Source organism: Truncatella angustata (assembly GCF_020726525.1).
Source record: "Truncatella angustata strain MPI-SDFR-AT-0073 chromosome Unknown BKA67scaffold_3, whole genome shotgun sequence".
NCBI classification, from domain to species: Eukaryota; Fungi; Ascomycota; class Sordariomycetes; order Amphisphaeriales; family Sporocadaceae; genus Truncatella; species Truncatella angustata.
In genome coordinates, this window is record NW_025763383.1 from 2,905,108 (window position 1) to 2,927,921 (window position 22,814).

Consider the following 22,814-nt stretch of genomic DNA (forward strand, 5'->3'; position numbering starts at 1 on the left):
CGTTCTCTGTGGTTTGAGAACCTCATACTGGCGGCATCTGGCGCTGAGAGCCGGGCGCGGGCGTTCACATTCAATGTGTGAAAGCGCGTTTCGTTCCCACTTCTACGGTGTCGACACGGTGCCCGTTAAATGCAAGCGACGGTTTTTCAACCAATGCAGCCTTTTATCGGAGCAATTGTGCATGTAGGTCAATTCAAGTATCGGCAGTCATTCTGGGCTTAGAAGTTTCGACATGAGCTTGGTTCCTTACCCGCCGTTGCAGAATTACCACTGACCATCGACAACAAGGACCGCTAAAGACCGCGCTGGAACAGTCACTGCCAGACTGGTCCCTTCGATCTCGACCAGTGTCGCGTCCTCTGCCAGATCATAATCGTTGTTGACTAAATATGCGGTTGCGCTATTGATTTGCATGATGGTGTCAACCACTACAGGTACCGCTGCTGTCTCGTCCGCATTGTTAATGATCTGCAAAGCCAGATTACCGCCTGCCGCGAAACCTTCCGCGGCAGTAAAAGCGGCAACAGTTACGTTCGATACTGTAGAGCTGGCATGTACTCTCTCAGACCCCGGACGCGCATAACGACCGAAGGCAGCATAAGCGTAGTAGCGCTTGGAGACGATATTTGTGTCGTTAATCGTCCGAATCAACGGCGTTGCAGCGCTTCTCAGTGTTAGCACATGTGAAAGACAGTTTGGTCTGTGAGCTCTTATGTCTACTTACTTTGATGGCTGTGCGCCCATCCAGTTGATGAAGGCAGAGACATTAGCGACCGTGAAGCCCTGTAGAATCCGGTTCGCCCAAGTCAAACCTTCACCTCCACCATAAGTACCACGAGCTGTGGCACATGCAAGTCAGCAATCATAGAATGGCAGTTGGGGTTTTCCAGAAGAACAGAAAGCGGTGATTACTTACTATCTCCCTCGACCGAATACCACGGTTGGTCGAAGTAAGACGATAATTCAGCCCACTCTGTTTGCCAGACCTCCTTCTCGGTATCAAACGGGTCTCCGAGAGGTTGACCATAGCCATGTGAGGAAATCACATCTGTAAAGGCCTCACCTCCGGCCTCTTGCATCTCAGCAAGAATGCCTCGTCCGTTCTCCCATCCTGCCCAGTCACAGCATGTAATCTTGACACTGGTCAAACCGGCCTCTTCCACTGCGGGCTTCAGGACAGCCAACATATCACTAGTCTGATAGCCATCCGCTTGCATTGAAGCATATGGCACAGAGATGTCAGGCTCATTCAGTGGCCCTAGATGCGTGATATTGATGCCCTCTTCAGCATAGTATTTGACCCACTGTACCAGCTTATCAGCGTATTGCTGCCTCCAGTCTCCAGTTACGCAATCAGTGCCATTCACACCACAGAGATGGCCACCATTGTCTGTGCTATTATTGTCCTTCATGTAATAATCTGCACCCCACGAGTTACCATAGAAGAGATTAACGCCACGCTTCTGTACCTCCTTTGCCCACCAGACCTGGCTACTGTCGTTGCGATCCCAAACATATGACGCAGAATTTTCAGGCAGACCTGGTGAAACTGGCTCAATTGAGGTCATATGGTCGCCTGTATTGTTGGGTGATGAGCCGATGCCGATACGCAGGATGGAGAGTCCCGCTCCAGTGACTGGGTCATGAAGTAAGTCGAACATCTCCTGCTGGCGCACAGACGACATGGTGTTGTAGACCCATTGCGCTCGCTGAAATGCCTCTGAATAGCCAAGGCCTCTGATAGTTTGAAACGTTTGACTCACGTCGACAGTGATATTGGACGATGAGAGTAACAACGACGACAGCAATGCTGACGATGCGCCCTGTGCCAGACCGGCAAGAACAGAGGTAAAGAGCGAAAGCCTCATCGTGATGTATCAAGTTTGTAACAACTGGATCGAATTACAACCGTTTACTGTGACTGCAGAGGTTATTGTACCTTCTTAACCTTTGAGGTGTGGGAGCTGGTCCCGCTGCCGACACAGCCATCCTGGTCATATCTCCGAGCATGGTGGAGAGCCTTGAAATGAAGAAGCTATCAACCTTCCTGCAGGCCACTGTCGAATTGCGTGCAAGGTAATGTAACTGAAGAGAGTGGGAACACTGTGTGTGCCTATGTTCATGAGTCGCCAGTGTCTCCACGCGAAAGCATCCTAGGCGCCTTATAGTTACTGGCCTCCTCGCATAGACTTAGGACGGAAATCACTGAAAGCATTCGCACTACCTGGAAACACTGACTTTCATCCACCGCGGGGATTGCTGGGGAAATTGGGATGCACTGACGCACTACGATGTATCAGGTAGTCACTGGATCATGGGCAAGGTCGCCGGGAGTTGGTGGGGAAAGTTGAAGTGGGATCGGCTCACATGCTTTGTCCTAACTAAACTTTAATTTATTCCCATTCAATCTACGGAGTAGCCTCGACTAGACCGGTTTCTAATATAGATTGAGCATTAGCCAATCACGACTTTCGTGTCTACATATAAGATCGGTGCCTCTGCCAACTCAAATCTGGCATGTAAGCGCACTAAAGCACCATGCGCCAGTCTACACAAGATACGTTATTAGTGCTCGTTGAACAGCATGCCGTTTTGAGCATACGCCTGAGAAACCTTTTCGAGAATATTGTTGTAGTGATATTGATGAAATTTCTTGTTTGCGGTTCTGCTTGCTCTTCTTTCCTGGGGAAAGAAAATCTTAATTCGTGGTGCCATAAGACGGGAATATAAGGTGCAAAGTTCAAATCTAGTTACGCTCATTCGTCATTTATATATAGGACTTCCACGCACCGAATAGTCCCAGTATAGAGACCGCGACGATATAACTGCACGGACATAGACAATACAGAGATGTCCCGAATGAGGCGTCTCTATCCACTCTTGCATCTATGTATGGACCATCATCCAGTCTGTTTATCTTGGTACACCAGTCTGCGCAGCTGAGTGGGCGTTGGACGATAATGCCGTTGCCGGTCATCGTGCTGGCCGGCGCCTCCGACTTGCACGTCGCCTGATGTGATCAGGCTTGGGCCAAGACCGGGCATATCTACGTAATCAATTTTAGATAGTTTTGCGCAATGAACACGACTATAAATAGCAAGCGACCTGGTTTAGATCAACTCAGCTTCGAAACGAATATGCAAGTCGGATATTCCCATCCTGCCCGTCCCTGGATCCACGATGGCGAAGTATCTGAGCATAGTCTCTCCACAGCCGTCCTCGTGCATGTTTCCCTTTGGTCTAGGTTGGTGGGCTGATGCGGGAAATGGTACAACATACCCATGTAGATAATGGCCACACCAGGGAGAAATGCCATGAGTAGGTAAGCCGTAGAATTTACTTTAACGGCTTTCCATGTCCTGTCCCCAGTGATCTGGTATATAAGCGGGTGCGCGGTGCGTATCGCCAACAGCGGTAGGCATACGGCAACGCTAATGATGCTCAGCCTTTCGTCGCGGTGGGAACCTATTCCTGGTACAAGAGAAATACCAGAATATATACACGAAAATAAAGTATAGACTAACGAAGAGAGCCGAAACTGGGCTGAGTATATTTAGTGGGAGCGAGACCATGCTCACTCTTTGACGCAGCAACGGTTTCTGCTCGCTGTTCCTATACTCGGACTAGGGTATCGCGGTTGGTCATTACGCCATCATGTCACTCTCAATAATATTTCACTGCCGCCCGCCCTATATTTCTAGTTGATTGGCTGAAACTCTCATCATACTCAAATTTACGGGCCAAATAAGTATTCTGATTTCAAGAAGCTACTTTCGCATCTCCAAGCGGCAGGAAAAATCCTATGGTGGCCGAAAAAGCAATTGGCAAAAATTGAACATAGTGCCCAAGCACAGTAATGCAAGTAGCAAGTTGATCCTTCCGAGAATCTCGCAAACCTGATCTACTCAGTCTTACAGTGAAGCATCCCTTGAACAAAGTGACACAGATGGTAGTATCATTATCCACAAGAGTTCAACAATGCTCCAGTTCTGTCAGGCCCAACTCGAAGCATGAATTGATCCTAGAGCCGCCCCGTAAAAGAGTTCTCCGGAACTTGGCTTTGTATAGGAACAACTGTTTTGTAATAGAAACAAATGCCCATGTTGGTCTCATCAGAATTTAGAACCACATGCCTCTCAACTTGCGCACACACCACCGACAAATACTGCAACAGCTGCACGTTTGAACAGCCACGATATGTCACAACACATTTAAGCCCAACCCGTCCCCTGACCCTAAGATGACACGACACTACACTCCACAACCGCTCAAGCATACACTTGAAATCGAGCTGTCCCAGTCCCCTAAGCCTCCACTGCACGCCCCGCCAAAAGGGGTGCCGGGACGCCCGCGTATTCGAGCAGCACATCCTCTCCGAAGCATACATTTGACGACTTGAGAACCCAGACGCCGGACAGTTCATCTGCGAATCCTCCCACCGGTTTCAGTCTGAGTCTCTGATGCGACTGCGTCTCCCTTCTCCTCGTCCTCGTCGTCTTCTTTCCCAGCAGCAGCAGCCCGGGCGTGGGCCTTCCGAACCTCCTTCATCTTCCCATCCACCTCCCCGGCCGCCGCCAACCTCTTGCCGTGCGCCCCGGATCCGTCCGCGTGTGTCATGTACAGGCCGTCCCCCCAATCCTAGACACGGCACAGACCCTGTCCTCCCAGCCAGCGGACGAACCCCGCCAGCGAGCCCCAGTGTGTTGCGCTCATCGGCACGTGGTGCGGGCCGGCGCTGTATGTCTGGAAACAGCGGTTGGCACTGACCCGCTCCCCTGGTGGCACAGGTATGAGTCCAGCCCCCTCGGACTGTCGCGGAAGCGTCGCGCTCACTCTGAGCTCGAAGCCGTGGGCGGACCACGAGGCGGGAAGGGGGGCGGCTGATTGGGCCACGTGTTTAAACGAAACAAGGCAAACGTCAAGGAGCGACAAAAGAGATCCGAACTGCCCCCTTGAAGGGAACAGGGAAGCCAAGCGGAGATAGGGGTATGAAGTAGATATCACAGCGCCTGGGAGTGCCTTGACGTGGTCGCCGGTTTAGGCCCGGGAAAAGCGGCGTTGTGAACGGCGGCACAAACGAGCGCAGTGCTTCCGGATCAAGCCAACAGGCGTGATGGCAGCTGAGGGCCACTGGCCCAAGATTCGTAACGACTTTCGTGGGATTCGCCTCCGCAGCGTCATTATGTACTCAAAGGACACGAGGGCGGGGAATGAAGCACGTTGAAATAAGATGGAACCTAGTTTCGCGTCACGAACCATCGGCGAGTTTCAAGGCGATAGAGAATAAACGAACAGAACGAGACAATGCTTCTCAACCAACAATATCGCATAAAACGTCTTGCTACCGATTAGAACATAAACGAACGCTGTGAACCAGAATTAGAGTCTGTAGGCAATAGAGGCCCCTTGAGTGCTAATGTAACGTTCCAAAGAAACATCTTTTTATGTGTTAGCCCAGTGATTAACGTCAATATTCCAAATATAAGCCCAGAAGGAAATTAAATAATTGAAATCATAATGAGAAATTCTCTCGAAGGTTTCCAGCCATCAAGGATGGAATGAACTGCTACACGAACTACATAAGCGTCGTCGTCTAATCCGACACGTATCGAATCATCTATACTTTTCTTTACAATCGTGATGACATGAAATCTGGGTATATGAACACATACGCCGTAAAACAAAATAGCTGATACACAGCTTCCTCCTCTACACACCCCTGAACATGCGGACAATCAGGAACCACAGAGCGCCAATGAACTTGAAGCCACTCAATATGGCCACACTCCAGAGGACAACCGTCATGTAGGTCGAAGCCCTAGCATCGGCATCGTCTTCAGCGTTAGTCGTCAAGTTCTCGAGACCCGCCGTACTGAGAACAACAGCACACAGGCCGAAGTTGGAGATCATCCAGATGAGGACGACTAGTGACCGAATCCATCTGTAGTAATCCAGCTGTGCCTCGGCAATTTGAGTTTCGGTGGGTGCTTTCTTGGCGACAACATGCTTCTTGCCAAAGACAGCAAGCTCACGCTCGTAGGCTGCGTTCAAGTCACCCTCATCCGGCAAGTCGGTCTTACCCTTGCCATCCTTGGTATCAACAGTCGGCAGCGATTCGGGCTTATCGTCACCCTTTGTACCCCATGAGATATCATGCGTATTGCAAAAGGCATAGACATTGAGGACGTTGGTATAAGTTGGTGTTAAAAGCAGGTACTGCAAAAAGGAGGTGATCATGTGCCACGGGTCAAACATCATCAACGACGCGATCAGCCATAATCCGTACGTCGACAGCGTGGATACGATGAGCGAAGAAAACACCTTGTTCTTAAACAGGTCGCTGATATTGAAGCCGGTTGCGATCTGTGCCTGCACTGCTTTTACGGCAATGAAGACAGCCGCGAAAGTAAGGTATCTAGGACTTGTTAGCACGGGACCGTCGGGCAGGGACAAGTAAAATGAGGTGCCTACATCATGATCACACACCAGAAGAGCACCATGGCTGTGTAAAGCTTGCCAGAACCAGCGGGCCGGTTGCCGAGCGAGAGGACGAAGCAGGAAATCAAAGAGATACCGTAGAACCACTCGAAGACAACACCAAGAATGTCGCCCACGTTTCCAAGCAAATCATCGCCGCCCAGACTGGTCGTTAAAATCTTGAACACCAGGAAGAAGTTGCCAATAGCGAACCAGGCGAAAACCATGTTGACGGTCTGGAAGATGAATTCGATGAAGAACATGATCTTGCGCATAAATGAGTGGTCGGATCGGAAGAACTCGTAAAAGTGTGCAATGGCATAGATAGCAGCGAAGAAGGAACCGTTCAGCCAACGACGACGCTGGAGAACCAATTCGGTCACAGTATCGGGCACATCAGTCTCACCAGTCGCAGACTTGACGTACTGCAAGATCCAATGGCAGTTGCGCTTCGTAACCAACTCGAAACAAAGGATACGATCCTCGGCCAGATACATGTTGGAAGTGAAGACACCAGCGCCAGTGCCGTGGAGCGTTTCACCCAAGAAGTACTTCTGCAGTGGTCCTTGACCATTCTTGTCGTTCTGGAGGGCGACATATCTGTAGGCCGAGAAAGCACCAGGCAAGACGGAAATGAAGCCGAATGCTGACTCGAGAGGTTTATCAAGAATGTTACTCATCTTGTACTCGAAGTTCTGCGTGGCGACCAGGGGGTTCAAGAGGTGCCTGCCTCCAGTTCCCAACATAGCTTTGATCTCACCACAAGCTCCAGCACACATTGGCTCCAGGTCGAAAGCCTTCCAAAGGTGGTAAATAGAATTGCCTCCGGGCCGTGTACCGGCGTCGATGAGGACACAGATGTTGGGGTTCAGGACTTTCCCGAAAGCCTGGAAGAACCATCTGTGGGAGTTGATCTTCTTCTGATTCTTTTCCTTCAAGCAGAAGAGCATCTGAACGGGCTGCTTCTTAGGAATGAGCTGGACAACGTCGTTCTTGATGGTCATGCCAACTTGTGTAGTATACTCATATATGTGCGCCGTCACGTCCTTTCCGTTAACCTGTTGCTTGGCGATGCCGTCCTGATAGACGCCCATACCGGCCAGAAGAGCTCTCGTCCGGGGGTTAATCTTAGCACGACCGTCGCTAACAACACAAACAACGATCTTTTTCCAGGCATCAGGGCCCCAGGTTTTGCTTTCCTTCCGGCTGCACATGTACTCAACATTCTTGAGCACGCCGATCATGGTTCGCGCAAAGAGGATGTCGTCCTCGTTGTACATGGTGACGACAATGAAAAGCTCGGTATGGCGGGGTTTACTAAAGAGCTTTTGGCGCAATGTGAAATTCTCTTCAAAGAAATAATCGGGGTCGCAGGTGGCAGCTGTGTATCGCATATGCGTGAACTCGTCCCTCTCACCGTGCGGTAGTTGGTTCAAGAGCCTCGGAGGGATGGGACAGTCGAGCACCAAGTTGCCTCTGTACAGCAGCACCTGCTTGACGGTTTTCCACCTCTTGAGCGCAGCAGGATTCTGTGGCTGCGGGGCATCTTGGTATGGATCTTGCGGCTGGGCTGAAGCGTAAGAGTCATTCTGTTGAAGCATGGGGCGCGAGTCGTCCAGCTGGTAGCCCTGATGCTCTTCGTAGGGTGTTATGCCCGTGGGCGCCGGTTCGTAGGGCTGGTTATAGTAGGCATCGTGATGTTGCTCTGGGTTGAGACCATACTCTGCACCTCCTTGGGGTGCTGGGGTGCTGTAGGGACTCTGTGAGGTGTCGAACGAGTGGGCAGCGTTCAGCGGCAAGCGATCGCCAGGCGTAGATCTTCCGTAGTCAGCGGCATATCCGCCGGGAATATCTAGGTTCGAATACGAAGCTCCAGCATATGAGGCACCGACGTGGCCAGCACTTGGCATGTCGAGATTTGAATGCGACTGAACGGGGTGCTGGCCATATGGGACGTCGTCAAGCTGGTAGCCATGCTGTAGGGGGTGGCCGGGCGAGGGCGTTCGGCGCGGGGCGCCAGTTCTATGGTTGTCCATGGTTGGATCGTAGTAGTCGTCGTCTGTATGAGGATTGTTAGATTTGGATGACCAGTGGGATGATACGATGCAGATATAAGGCTGCCAGCGCCACTAGACTATTGTAGCTTTATGTGCCTGATGTTGGAAGGAAGGACGAGCACAACTGAGGACCAAGGCTACTACGAGAGGGATATTGATAAATAGGGAAGTGTGATGCGCTGAACAAGTAGCAAATAGCAAGCAGGACGACTTCAGGCCACCTAGTGTGGCAGTGACTTGCCGGACATGGAATGGGAGGAGGACGAAAGGGTTGAAACTTGCCTATCCGATTATACGCCATGGTTTCTGGTACTGCTACCCACACAAGGGGGTGAGGGGCAGAGAGAGGTGCGAGGGTGGATGGATGGGACGAGTGCTGGTGTTGGATAGAGTTGTTGGGCTGGGCGCTATATTCTGAGACCTCTAGTGCCGAAATGCGGAAGAGCGATGATCAGTCGTTGGAATGTGAGTGTGATGTGGGTGTGGAAGACACGGCAATGGGTGGAATGAAGGCCGGCTGTTACCCCTAGGAGGGATGGTTACGAGTGAGGATGAGACGATTCGCCTGTGTAGGGAGACAGTATATGGGCAGTGAACTATAGCCTTGGTTGGAGCTTTGACGCTTTTGTTGACAGATGCGCCAAGACAGGATAAGACCAGGCAAGTCAACAACCGGCGACTGCGAGCTAAGCTACAATAATTGGACAGGATGGGGGAATGGTCGTCGTCCGTTGTTGACGCTCTGTGCCGGCGCAAATACAATCACAGGATCAGCCTGGCGACTCTCGGTGGGCGGGGGAGGGCTTGGGCTTTGGCTTTGGCTTTGGCTTTGGCTTTGGCTTAGACTTTGGCTCTCACTCTGGCTCTGGCTTCGGGGTGAGGCAGCAGCAGAAGCGAGATTGGATTGAATTGGCAGAAATGGGAATGCGGCAAGAAAGTCCAAGCCGACTCGACGTTGGCGGTTTCACGCTGATCAAGTCCGGCGCAGGATCAAGCAGGGATCGCCTCGCAAAGACGGACGCAGCATGGCTATGTAAATCACAGGACTGCAAGCACAAGACGTCGTGTTTCAGATCAACAAAGCGGGCGCAGCAACCAAAGTGGGACACCCGTGGCACGCCTGTGGGACGCTGCAGGTCTTCCGAAAGATGCCACTAAACTCTCCATAGATTAGCGGGCACCCGCGCTGGGCAACTGGAGACCAACTGGAGGGCAACTGAGTCTCTAGTGCCCTGGTCCAGCATAGCAACACCCGATGCTGTACCTCTGTAACCTAGGTTAGTGGAAAACGGATAAATGGACCCTCAACTTGCGACCAGCCAACCTTGAATTTCGCCCATTTCAAAGCCCGCTGACGTCGTCATCCTCCTGCATCTGCAGCAAGACAACAACCCTCATTGGCTCCCCCCATCGTGTCCATCTTGTTTAAGCTTACCATTGACTGCGCAATCATCATGCACACTTCCTTGACCTAAAAGTTAGTTTAAGGTATTTGGCTTGTGCAAGCAAGCGCGGCATCATCATTCCTGCCAGCTTCAATCGATGTGCCAAGCAAAGAAAGCAGCTTGCTTACTGTGCCCTCAGCCTGATTGATGATGCGGCATCTTGTAGTACTGTGTAGTATACGGAGTAGCTCGATTGAAATTCTCCGAGACAGTCTGACGCTAAGCAATTACCAAGCACACATTCTGCCATTCATTCCAGCGATGCAGCCTATGCCGAGTCAGGTATTTCCCATGGAACAATATATCGAAACACTTTCCGTGGCCTACCAACTCGTCTTACCTGGACCAGTCACGAAGACAAGAGAAGCGCGTCAGGATTGTTCATGTATTTGCCGTCCTTTCCGAATGCAGATCTGCCTCGGGATGCTAGCACCGGCAGCCAAGACAAAGACCCCTCCCATGCCAGCTCCGAAAATAGAAACAGTCAAAACCTTGTGGCTGCCACGCAATACACTTGCCACAGAACTGCCGCTCAGCCACACACCCCACGCCATCGATGGCGGATAAACAGGACCTGTTCGAGCTGAAAGCAGCACTATGCTCGTATAGTCGAAGAAATGCCACTTGCACACGCGCTGCTATGATCCGTTTTTCTCTTGTTAGCCCATGCCAGGACATGCAGCCATAAATGTCCTTTGGAGTGCCGGCCTTCAATGAGCCTTCGTGGATGCGTCCATCTACCCACCACCGTCACTTGTGGTGGCATATACTGAAGTCTGAGGGGAGACCAATCTATACACCAGAAAGAGCTCCACGTGACGCTGTCTAATCATGCAAGCGAGTAAGTTTAGAATGAGTTATTTACTTATTTTTCAATTCCCTTGGACCAGGAGAAGCCTGGGAGTAATATAGTCTGTTAGACAGAGTGTAAGGATCCGAAGATGTCCGTGGATTAGTTGATGTAGGGGTCTTATCCAGCCAGATGACATTAACGCCGTGACCTCCCCACCATAATGTATTAGTTGCAATTCAGTATTTTAACGTCATTCACAAAATATCACTGTTACATATAAATATTAACACGTTGGAATTACAATGTGGAATGCCTTCGAATTGAAGATACGGTCAGCAAGATGCCCAGTCGACATAACGCGATCACTCCCTTTTTTTCTTCTTCTCCCACTTCTTGCTTTCATTGGCTCCATTTCGCTATCATTATCGAATATTCCCCTTTTACCCAGACAAGCTCATGTTAATCTTGCTGCGACATATTCTTCCCAGGATAGACAACCCCCGCCCCTCCCTTAAGTAATGTAACGCTTTTGAATGAGACAGCAAGTTCCTGAACAATCCAGATTCTTGAAACGTATCGGCGCTGTTCGCAATTGAATGAAAACCCCAAACAAGTGAAATTGTTGATAAACTTGCTGTATGCTTGGATGCCCCAAAATACGACGACCAAGATCACGCAAGGAAACATCAAGCTAATCAACGAATCAAATATCGGCCGGAATCAGATGGTTGTGTCTTTAACGGTCCAACTCCAAAACGGCAGCGGCTCGTCTGCTGTTACGCTCCAGCTTCCGAAAAGACCTCAGCAGGCGAATATGTTGGAAACAGTCATTCTTGCTGAAATGGATGCCACTCATCGCCATGTTCTCAAAGTGGTGAGCAGGCTATCGAAGGAAGTTTCGTAATTGCTTTGTGTTGAAGTATGGCAACAGCGATAGCAACAAGGAGAAATCAATTAGGTACGACATGATGCTGGCCATGAATAGCGCCGTCGCAGGTGTCATCGAAGAGGACTCCCGGTTTGCGGTAGCGATCACTGCATTCAGTGGAAATTACCTGGCGGAGACGCCTTGGCTTCTGTTCGTAAGACACCTTCCGCATAATCTGGTCCCAGGAGATTTACCCGAGTATATTAGAGTAATTTGATTCCGCGCGGGGGTGTGGGGTGGCTTAAGAAGAGCCGCAGGGTGTTCAACCGCGGATTGAGAAATGGCTTGAAGTTCACCGATTTACCGACAACCAAAATTCTGTCCTACATAAGTAGTGGTTGAACAGATGGCTTTTCTGTTCATGCCGACGATGTACGGAAATCTACGCATTACCATCCGCTGCGAGTGTTAATGATGATGGGATAATGTAATGTAGTCTCTTCTCCGGAAATGAAAGTTGCCAATCTATCAGGTTGCTGGTTGACCTGTGTCGGGCTGACTAATACGACGGCATACCGCGTTAGATATCTATTACGCCTAATTGTCTGGTATGCAAACATTCCTTCGGTTGCTGGAGCCTAGTCGTGCACCGCCGGAGGTCCAAAGCGACAGCAGGTAGATGGAAGATTGGAAGTTCCCGCCCCATGAAAAGATAAGAGACTCGCAGCTTAAGTCTGAACAAAACCTCTAGCTGTATGCGTTCAATGAGCGGTGGAATCTGGCTGAGAAGTATAGTGTTACTTAGTTCACGGATACTATCCGTCGCATTCACGATTTGATCAAGGCGATCTTGATGTCTGGCATCAGTGCTGGAGTGCTTAACTCTATGCTTTTTAAAGGCTACTTCGGCGAATTATTGACTAAGGTGTGAGGGCAAGTACGCGGCGAATAAAACTCGTCCTCTAATTCTCTTTTGCCAAGTTCACTGTTGTTCCAAACGCACGGATCGCCTAGCCACATGGATTATCCAGAATAGCTGCAGCAGAGGGTTGAAAGTGCTCGAGACCTATTCAACTTGGCAAGAAACACAAAGAATTGAAATTCCAATATGATGAACACATGTTTATTCAGATGTCCTAAACGCAAATAGCGAGAGCGATGTGACAGACTTGCAGCAATAGGGAATCGAATGGGATATGGTCTAACCACCTGAAGAATGGTTACAAGGAAATGCAGTGTCCACAGACATAGTCGCAAAGTCATGGTCTTGGCCAGTGTACGATGATTTCCCGCATCATAATATAGACCCTCGTCAATAAACCTGTTTCAGTCAAGATGGCATGCTGATTGGTTCAATCGATAATGCCGACGGTTACTTATCGAACAGTAATATAGCTCAGCCTGCTATCGGTAGTCAAGCAATCGTTTTCTTAGCGCTATATGGTTATTTTGACCTTGGGTCGTCCCATTCTTTGTCAGCTCCAACGAGCTGCCATTTGCAGAGCGAAGACCACTTCCATGGCGTTTGCTAGTCTCCTGACTTATTTCTATATGTCTTAATGTATGATGGGGAGTAGATTGATAAAGTTGAACGAGCTCGCCGCTCTCATTGGTGTGTATCGAGAAAGAGATATCGTATCTCAACCCACCGTTCCGTTTGCTCCTTTGATGAACAAGCCATTTATTTCCCTACTAGGTACTGAATTTGGTTGTTAGATAGGTAGGAAGCAATCACTCAGCCCATATCGTTGTCTGGTTTCTGAGAGATAATGTCTGTAAAATAGCATGAGATCCTGATTGAAAATAAGTTGTTCGATATCGTGAAGGACAAAGCCTTGAGATGCGTCGAGGATAACGTTGGTGAACCCGAAATTGACAGGCTGATCAGGTCGGCTGGTGACGAAAATACGCACACAAACTTTTTCCACTGCTGTTGTGGCGTAAGACAACGAACGAGAAGCCGGATCTGATCTTCATCGTCGCATTCACCTAGTGCATCAATAACAAGTATAATAGGGGATGGATATAGCCGCTTCTCCAACCCTGATAATGGCTCGAGAACTAATTTCTTCCACTGATGAAAGAGACCGAAGCTGAGGAAGTTGCTAAAGGCCGCCGCTTTTTCGATGGCTGTCTTGGCAGCCTGCGAAGTATCGGTGAGCTGGGCCGCAGTTGTCGGTGCAAATCTCTTCACTAAGGCGAGGTCACGGCTACCTCGGGAAAATCTAGACGGCCTGAGTCGTGATACATGCGGGCAACAGTTCGGGCGATCGTGAATTCTCTAGTAACAGCCATGCCCTTCGGCCAGAATATATGTTTATTATTGTCGTCGTCGGCCCATTTCTCGACTCGACCGATGATATCTTGTTGCGTCTTTTCGAGACACGAGGGCAGGTACTGCTTACTCGAGGCATGGAACGCAGCGTCTGGCTGAGCGTCAAGTTCCAGGGTATCAGGCGTGCCTATTGACTGATAGAGTCATTGCTGAGGAGCCATGTGTTTGGGTACGGCAGCCAGCGACATTTTTTCTCCTGCTACCAGCCATCGCTGGCAGTGCCTTTTTTTTTTTTTTTTTGGCTTATCGCCGCTGATGTTTTGCCAAAGGCATTGAGACCAGTGGCGCGGAGATCGTTAATTGTTTCATTACTAGTCATTGTCGAGAGTCTGGTGCGGTTTGCCTCTCTCCATAATTAGGACTGGATTACCGCTATGATGGGCTATTGCGGTTCCTCGGTGAAAGTACTGCGGAACTTCACTTGGAGCGCTCCTGCAGGGGTCAGTGAGTCACAGAGAAAGCAGTGAATGGGCAGGACTGAGAAACATTCGATTGTGGCTCGAGCTATAGTACGACAACGAAGTATCTATTATCCTACGCCATGGCTCACGACGTTCTCTTCGAAGTATCTATTATCCTACGCCATGGCTCACGACGTTCTCTTCGAAGTCGATCGGCCTCATTCTTATTGGCAAAGGATATACTCCACCCTTGATTGTTAACCGCGAGTCAGAGATCAAGGTTTTCATTGATTGCCCAATAAGAGATTGGCGATACCAATGCATCATATGACGTCGGAAATGAAGGATCTTCGATTGATTTGTACTCGTAGAACTTATTTTGCGGCGTACAAGAACACAGACCGCAGTATCGTAGCGACGACTCATCTGATTGCACCTTTACAGCCGGCGCTTGGCTGCCCTGTTAAAATTCTCGTTCGAGCGGTCTCTCTTCGTGCACAACGCTTTCTCTATTGCTGCTGGCTGATTCACTGAGGCTGGGTTGAGATTCACTGCCATAGGCTAAATATTCCACATGAGAGAACTCCTAATATGTGATGAGATGGCCGTCACTCGTTAGAAGCCGTTTTCAGCTTCACGTTGTCTGTTTCCAGATCTCTGTTGGTCTACCGGGTTTCGAAACGCTTGATTGGAGGTTGAGATAGGTCACAGGGGCATGCGCGCAACACTCCATGCTTTACATATTTCTGCTTCATGTTGTGGTGTACTTCATTTCTGATTTCTGGTTCCTGTTGTCCCTTTCCAGTCCTGGGTCTGACTCCACGGTAGCAGCTTTGAACATCACGTTTGGTAAGATGAGCGACTAAAAATAGTATGAAGAGTATCTTTTAGCGCAAGCGCCCAAATACGCAAAGTACGCATAGGAAAGGGCGAAAAGAAAACCCTGTCCTGCAGTACCGAGAGTGGCTTGCCAAGGATAATTCACCCCACCTGCCTTGGAACCTCCACCCAGTGGTTCCGCTATGTCTCAAATGGCACAAAGAACCCCTCGTCCTGCAGTGTATAATGCATGCCAAAGTCACTTATCTCGCAAATTATATCACCTTTTCTAGTTTTGGATGGCCTGACTAACCACCTTATAAATGTGATTTCATGGTATATATATGCTAATATGGCTCTGATATTCACCGATGCCATCCATTCCACCTCAGCATTTTTCTCAGTCGCCTGCTCCTTCTCATAAGATATACACCAAAATGGTACACACTGCTGCACTCATCGCACCAAACGGCAATGTTGGTTCCGCTACTCTCCGTCACCTTCTCCTTGCTCATAAGGAAGGGAAGCTGAACTTGATCGTTCTGCATCGCCCTGGAGGTCCACCTAAGGAACTTCCCTCCGATTCGGGCGTGGAAGTTCGCGAGATCAATCTTGACGGCTCCCTTGAAAAGATCCAGGAGGCGGTCCACGGTGTGAATGTCGCAATGTAAGTCAAATCTCTTTCATATAATGCTCAACTATGAGAAATATAACCATGCTGATATCCTAAAGCTCTGCTCTTCCAATGACGACCATCCACTTGCAAATTAACCTTGTGCGGGCTCTATCCAGGACACCTGGATTCGTTACTTTGATTCCCGCGAGGTTCAGTATTCCCTTAACTGATGATGATTATCCTTACCTTCCAATCATGAAGCCTGTTTTGGACACCGAGAAACTTGCCACGGAGCTTGGTGTAGGCATTACGCATGTGTGGACTGGCGCCTTTATTATGTCCTTTAAGTTTCGGTGAGTATTTTATGACCCCTGAAGAAATTGTAAAAAATTTGCCGAGTCATCTTCTCCACTTGGACCCTGCTACCTCCAGACTACGTCCAAGCCATTAGATAGCTAAATTTGCTCGCAGGTGGTTAGAATCCAGCTTAGAAGAGAATAAGGTCGTGGCAAATGCCAACCAGTTGAAGAACTGGACTCCCATCACGTAAGCTACTACAATGTCACTTCGTTCCTATCTTTCGGTCAACTCCGGCTATTAGAACCTCATTAACCCACTGCGTCTGGCCGTATAGCACAATGGATCACCTCGGCGCGGTACTTACAGATCTGTTGACGCAAGACCCGACAAATATTGTGGGCAAGAGCTTCTCGGTGGTGACGTTCCGCCCTTCAGGTCAAGACCTGCTCAATGTCTTCACAAGGGTGAATGAAAACACGCCTGCGACGCTGGTGGCGCACACACCAGAGGATCTGAAGAGGCTGTTACAGGACACCCAGGGCATTGGCGCGTTTATGGGTGTGTATATGCGGCACTGGGATCGGGGAGATCTTGAGTTTCCTAGAACAGTACCCACATCCAATGAAATATCATTAGAGGCCGAGCTTAGAAAGATACACAGCTTACATTAGAATACTGAGCCTAGAAACTTAGGAGCAAAATAAACAAGTTAGTAAGGTTTTATCTAGTGGTCTCTGAGGAATATAAATTCGGATTCTTTGAGACTGGTTGGCCTTGATGGCACGTCGCGAAGTCGTGACGAAGTACTAAAAGCTTTATTGAGATCCCGCTAGAAAAAAGGTAGAATAAATTGGCAAATAGCTTTATTGCACCGCCCTCCCTTTTCTGCCTGGTATAGAACCTCAATATTATATTAAACCTGCCAGAATAGACTCCTTCTGGAACCGGTGCGTGTATGACTGGCGCTCAACCTCTTTTTCTCGGAGTATATCTTCGTCTGATATATCGAACTTACCGACCGACACTTCGTACGTCTGCCACTGACTGCTACGAGTCAAAGCTACAATAGGTGGGTAAAATCCATACCGAAGGAGCTGCTACTATCGACAAAGGTAGATTACGTTTTATCACCAGCCAAAATAATTGGTGGGGCAATAGGCAGTGGCATAATGCGGTGTTCTCCATTTACAGTACTTGACTAGCGGTTCGTCGTCGCAAATGAGATGGGTACCGGGTCCAGAGAATTGACAAGCTCGTGTGGCACATTGCTACTAGCAGTCATTATGGATGGTGCTGTCCAAGATGCCAGCGCGTGGGTAAAGGCGAATGCGTTACCATCGCCATGGTCAGTTTTAGCTCGGTTTTTTCAAATATATCTGATATGGCCCACAATACAGTGTTGTCAGGAGACAGGATCTCGATCCTCAAGGATCGTTGAGGAGCAAGGTTAAATAATACAAGATTGGGAAGTATCTTACATTATGAAGACACATCTTTAAGCCTGGTACCCTCCTCTTTGGGGAGGCTCATCGTCGAAGGCATGCTGTACAAAGACATATTTCTTCCCGATTACTCTACTCGAAAGCTTCCAAAATGATATTTCATGGGCTGCATATTCACACCGGTGCTCAATTGGGAGCTTGCACCTCTCTGGTTTTCCCTTTGTACACCGCGTACATACTTTTCTAAATGGTGGTTTCCAACTGACATGAAACCCATATTTGCAGACCTCGCACCTAAATGAGTAGACACGGTCCGTTTCCGCGATCTCTATTTTCACATTTTTGAAATGTTCTGCTTCTTTGAAAGTTTCCTAACTTTGCTGTTGTGACTAACTCTTGAGGGTTTAGGCTCTTCGCTTGTGTCATAGGTTGGCACTGCGTCCGGCCGAAATCAGCCGTTTTTCTTTTCTTTGCCATGACTAATTCGTTTTCGGAACATAATGTGGTTCGCTCCAACGGAAGAAACTAGTGTGCTTCTATACCAGTATCAATTCGTTCTATTTAACACGGTGAATATCAGATACTGTTGAATTGTGTGGTGGTATGGATGGAATAGTAAGCAACGATCGTATATGTTTACTCGTCACTGCGCCCTTCTCAGCTGGCTTGCTGGCTTGAAGAGATTATATTACGCATAGTTCGCGTGAGGAACAGAGCGTAGGATAAGGCGCTGAAGATAGTGTGTATAAATGACGGGGTTCAGTTAGGTATGATGGAGTAATTAGATTTATATTGCTACGCTTTGTATTCTTAAACTATGACCTCCGTTGTTATTCTTATTAAATCAAATGTATTTCCTATCATCAGCCAAGTCAGACTCATATTATTGGGTGTTTTATGTGGTTGGACTTTTATAATCACGTGTTTACCTCACATACCAATTACAAAATGAATAAAGAAGTCAAATACACCGATTGCAGCCAGATATTCGAACATAATGAATTCTTTTTGTTCTACGTCACCTCGTGACCAAATTCCGGCGAAAAACTCCTAATTAGACATCATCCCTCCTGTCTCTTGAAGCTAGTGGCATATTTGTTCTTTGAAATATCTACATTTATGAAGTAAGGCTGGATTCAATACTCATAAATGAAAGCCCTACTATTAGGATAGGGAGCTGTCGAAATGGGAATAATACACTAATCAAGTGAGTACTCCCAGGCTAAATATTAGTGGTGACATTGATGGTTTTCAATATGCTTATGGTAGTCTATTCACTACTTAAATTCAGTTCTTTGTCCTTGATTTGGTATTGCTTCAGTAAAGTTCGATCGAATGTTAATAGTTGCTTGGCGTACCTATCCAATCATTATAACTTCTTTGCCCAAAGGATCGAATATCTCCATTGAACATGGAGCCCTGGAACCATGTCTGAATAGCGGGTTGGGTTGACTGCACTGCAAGTAGGCAATCTCCATCATATGGCATAGGTCGGTAACAGTGGCCTTGATAGTTAAGTGGAAAATTGTCTGCATCCTGAAGTTTATCATTGGCAGGCGGATCCATGTAGTAAGCCTCTGATATTTCGATGGCAGAGATTTAATAAGCCGGGACAAATGTAGAATGATCTTCTGGGGTTATCTTCCAGGAAATACCAAGTTTTTTCAATGTTACAGCTTTTCTTAAGCCCGATTTCGTCTTGGGGTTACCCTCTTCACCGTCCGCACTTTCAAAAGTGTTTAGGCACAGCCCAAAACTTGGCCTCTACATGTTCTTTACTATCGTCCAAACCTGTCTCTAATCAAGAGCGTGGAATGCCTGGCAGTATACAATTTGATACCTCTGTCTGCAAATATATTTGCAAGCTCTCCTGGTTTGGCGGCAATGCCACTGAATGATGAAGAATTTCCGGTCGCGTCGGAAGAGCTTACTTGTCCCCCCAACTTTGGCTATCTTCGATGACTCTTTGGTGTAAAATAGACCTAACCTTTTTATTATTTTTCAGAAACATTCAACTGGCCGTAAGCGATAATGCAGAGACAGAGCATTACAACCTACGAAATTAGTTACATCATCGGGCAGAAACATCTAGGTTTCTTCAGGGATAAAATTTCTTGAAGACGCAACATTATGACCGGCTATGTCATTCTCGTCGCTGGTGGCAGTCTACAGTCTGCCTCATATCGCATGAAACAACTGATCGCAGGTCGTATTAACGCTCACTTGAGAAATATTGCCACCCCCATTTGGTATTCCAAGACTACCGGAGCCGAAAGCCGTGGCAAGCCGTGGCAAGCCTATCATTTATTAGGTTGCCATCGATATCATTATTATTTCCGTCGTAAATATGGGTTTCAGACTTTCTGGTTTGGTACAAGGAATGTGCATACATAATTAAGTGCCAATCAAGCCTTCTCCCTTGTTGCTATCAGCCTGTGATCTAGTGATAATGGCAATTTGGATCAAGCCATGTCTATCGTTAACTGATTTATTCTCATTCATATACTATGTCTTGCTATGGCGTGTCGGCTTTATCCATCTTCTACATTTATTTTGATGAGATAAAATTGCAGAAGATTAGAGATATAGGTGCTTCTATTATAACGGCAGTGAACTGGTTATCCATGTTTAAGCTCGTCGTCATTACACCAACAACAATTGAGAACCTTATACCATCTCTAAGTTCTGCCTTTTCTCTATCATTTGAAAGGGATAAATATAGACTATATACTCATCTGTCGAACAGGTGGACCATCTGTTCAAGATCCAATCCAAGGATTGAAAGCAATGAGCTGAAAGGAAACTACCAACCCTCCCCGGCACGTATTTTTCTGTAATTCAAAGTCGTTCCATGTTTTAGTTTCTCGTCTAGAAATTGCTTTGATACCGCCAATAAGACTTCTAGAGGCTGTTATTCACAGCATTGACAATTCATTGAGGCTTCTATCCTGAGATGGACAATCCATCACGGCCACAAGATCCTGACACATGTCTCGCCTCCAACATACTTCCTACAATTCATGTTCAGTTGTGAGGGTCCATTGAGCAACTTCGGGAAATTACAGGTGTCATTGGCAGAGAAATAATGTTCGGATCCCCGCCTGTCTTGATGCTGAAGGACTACTTCAAGAATCCAGGGCTCCTATTATAGGGCCGGCAACCTGGCGCGCGCAAAACTCCTGCTCCAAAATTAGGAGTCTAGGAGAGATTGGATTCATTGATAACCAAAGTGAAATATGCCAAGCAAAGTTCAAGCATTTGTAATAATCACAGATGAGTGACTAACGTTCCCGGCTTCAACCATCCGAGAACTACGGGTTTCACCACGCAATCTGGTGTTCCATTTGGCATTATGCCATTGGTAATATCGGCACTGTCACGTGATTGATCACCTAGCGTTCAGTCTGGATTGAAACAACCACCATTATTGCACCATGTGACGAACTTTCGTATATCGCCTTGTTGTGATGATGAAGGCTTGCATGCTGCAGGATGATCCAAAGTCTAGTATTGTACCTCGAATCTTGTAAGTCTCCATGTGACGGTCGCGGCAGCAAAAGGTTTCCAGGCGCATGGCACGCATGCGGTTCACGTCTTTCATGTCTGATCCGCGTGGTCAGGCTCGTGATAACGGCAAACTGTCTTTTCGAGGATCAGAAAACGAATAGGATCTTGTATTACGGTGGAGAACAGAAACGAGCTGCAACCGAGCCGGGATTTGGATCTAGGTGTACCTGAGATATCGGACATGTTGAAGCTTCTACTGCGACTTTCCAATAAAGCGTTCAAATTGGCATGTGTTGAAACCAACATTATCACATGGATCGTAATGAATGTATGAATGGCTCTACTTAAGGTAGTATATCAAATTAATGCAACAATGTAAAACCGATTCTTGTGTTATTAGGACAAGCTCTTAGCATACGAGGTATAAACTTCGACAGCGGTGATCATTCGAACATATAGCATGTACTTAGCAAGTCTCCAGGCGATGTTTGCCACCATTCTTATTTTACGGGATCACCCGTTCTACCACGAGCCTGGAGTTAGACGGAAATAAGTTGCGACTAATACAAGTTTAGCTTTACCATGTAGGTAAAATGCAGGGTCCCTTCACCAATTACGTAACTTACAGTAAGCCACCAATAAGAGGCCCTGCCTTAACTTTTCAGCCGAGAGAGGTGTCGATTGATGACTTGCCAAATGTCCGTGCTCTGAATATACAATATCAAGTTCAATGTGAATAGCATGAAGCAAGGTGGAAGATTAAGTGTTGCACTGTGAAAATTAATAGAGTCACAACGATCCAAAGCCATGCGAGGACCTGTATGACAACTCTCTTCTCGCCCAGTTCTAAATTAAAGTGTGTAGATACCCATATGCCCCAAGTGGCGATTCTCTGATATGTCGAATAGCCTTTGAAGTGTTGAAGAGTGAAAACTTGGTGACATGCCATTATTAGTGTGCATGTCCAATCTTCTTGAGACTTCCATCATCACCAGAGTCTACGTATCAAATCTGAAGGAAGGATTCCGAGTCTAATCAATAAGTACCGTACGTCGGCCTCCAGGATTGCTGCTTGCAACCGTGCTCGCCGTGGCGATGAACCCTGTTGCCAATCTTTGCAAGCGTTGTGAATCTCGCCATGCTAGCTTGTGAATTGCCACAGTGCTAGCTCTGCCAGATTTAGCTCTTTAGGTTCCTTCTAGGTTAGAGTGTTACAAACTCTACACAAGACATATTTTGAAATAGGACTACTGAGCAAATGATGCTTAGTGTCGTTTTAAGGCTGCGATTTGAGGGCCTGGAATTTTTTTTTCTATGGAATTGAAGGTGCCTTGCAGATTTCTATAGCGCAAGGCATTGGCGCTCATGCTCTCTGAAACCGATGGATGGGATTCACCGCTTGTTTGAAGACCAAAGTCCCTGGTATGACAGAGAACCTCGACCGCAAAGCTCGTATTGTGGGATGATCCTAATTCTCTAGGCGCATATGCGCGGTTCTCGGCTGTAGGCGGCGAAACGCCGTGGAAAGGTACCATCGTGAAGCTACGAGTAGTACCTAGCTGACGAGCGATATTAACGTCAGCATCCTGCAGCCGCTACTGAAGAACAGCCTAAAAAGGGAGGTCATAAGATGGACCCATCTGTGAAAGTCTTGTTGCACGGCCAAGTGTGGCGCCTCTGATGAACTAATTACTCGCACGTCCTCGGTTAGAGCAAGATTCTAGCGCCTTTAAAAAAGAATTATGGAAATTACT

At 47.8% G+C, this 22,814-nt stretch overlaps 4 protein-coding genes across 4 annotated transcripts; 1 reads left to right on the plus strand and 3 right to left on the minus strand.

Annotated features, from left to right (window-relative positions):
* Window positions 1-264: 264 nt before the first annotated feature.
* On the minus strand, window positions 265-1,868 carry BKA67DRAFT_591991 (glycoside hydrolase superfamily; the record flags this gene model as incomplete). Its single annotated transcript, XM_046104789.1, has 3 exons — window positions 265-664; window positions 725-839; window positions 917-1,868. The coding sequence occupies 3 exons, from the start codon at window positions 1,866-1,868 to the stop codon at window positions 265-267; spliced, it is 1,467 nt and encodes a 488-aa protein (XP_045960069.1).
* A 3,841-nt stretch (window positions 1,869-5,709) lies between these two features.
* On the minus strand, window positions 5,710-8,513 carry BKA67DRAFT_516121 (chitin synthase class I; the record flags this gene model as incomplete). Its single annotated transcript, XM_046097786.1, has 2 exons — window positions 5,710-6,415; window positions 6,472-8,513. 2 exons carry the CDS (start codon window positions 8,511-8,513, stop codon window positions 5,710-5,712), a joined length of 2,748 nt encoding a protein of 915 aa, XP_045960070.1.
* Window positions 8,514-13,375: 4,862 nt separating this feature from the next.
* Window positions 13,376-14,185, minus strand: BKA67DRAFT_657718 (uncharacterized protein; the record flags this gene model as incomplete). Its single annotated transcript, XM_046107160.1, has 3 exons — window positions 13,376-13,783; window positions 13,855-14,102; window positions 14,179-14,185. The coding sequence occupies 3 exons, from the start codon at window positions 14,183-14,185 to the stop codon at window positions 13,376-13,378; spliced, it is 663 nt and encodes a 220-aa protein (XP_045960071.1).
* A 1,447-nt stretch (window positions 14,186-15,632) lies between these two features.
* BKA67DRAFT_534715 (uncharacterized protein) lies at window positions 15,633-16,782 on the plus strand (the record flags this gene model as incomplete). Its single annotated transcript, XM_046099905.1, has 4 exons — window positions 15,633-15,862; window positions 15,928-16,164; window positions 16,283-16,357; window positions 16,446-16,782. 4 exons carry the CDS (start codon window positions 15,633-15,635, stop codon window positions 16,780-16,782), a joined length of 879 nt encoding a protein of 292 aa, XP_045960072.1.
* Window positions 16,783-22,814: the final 6,032 nt, after the last annotated feature.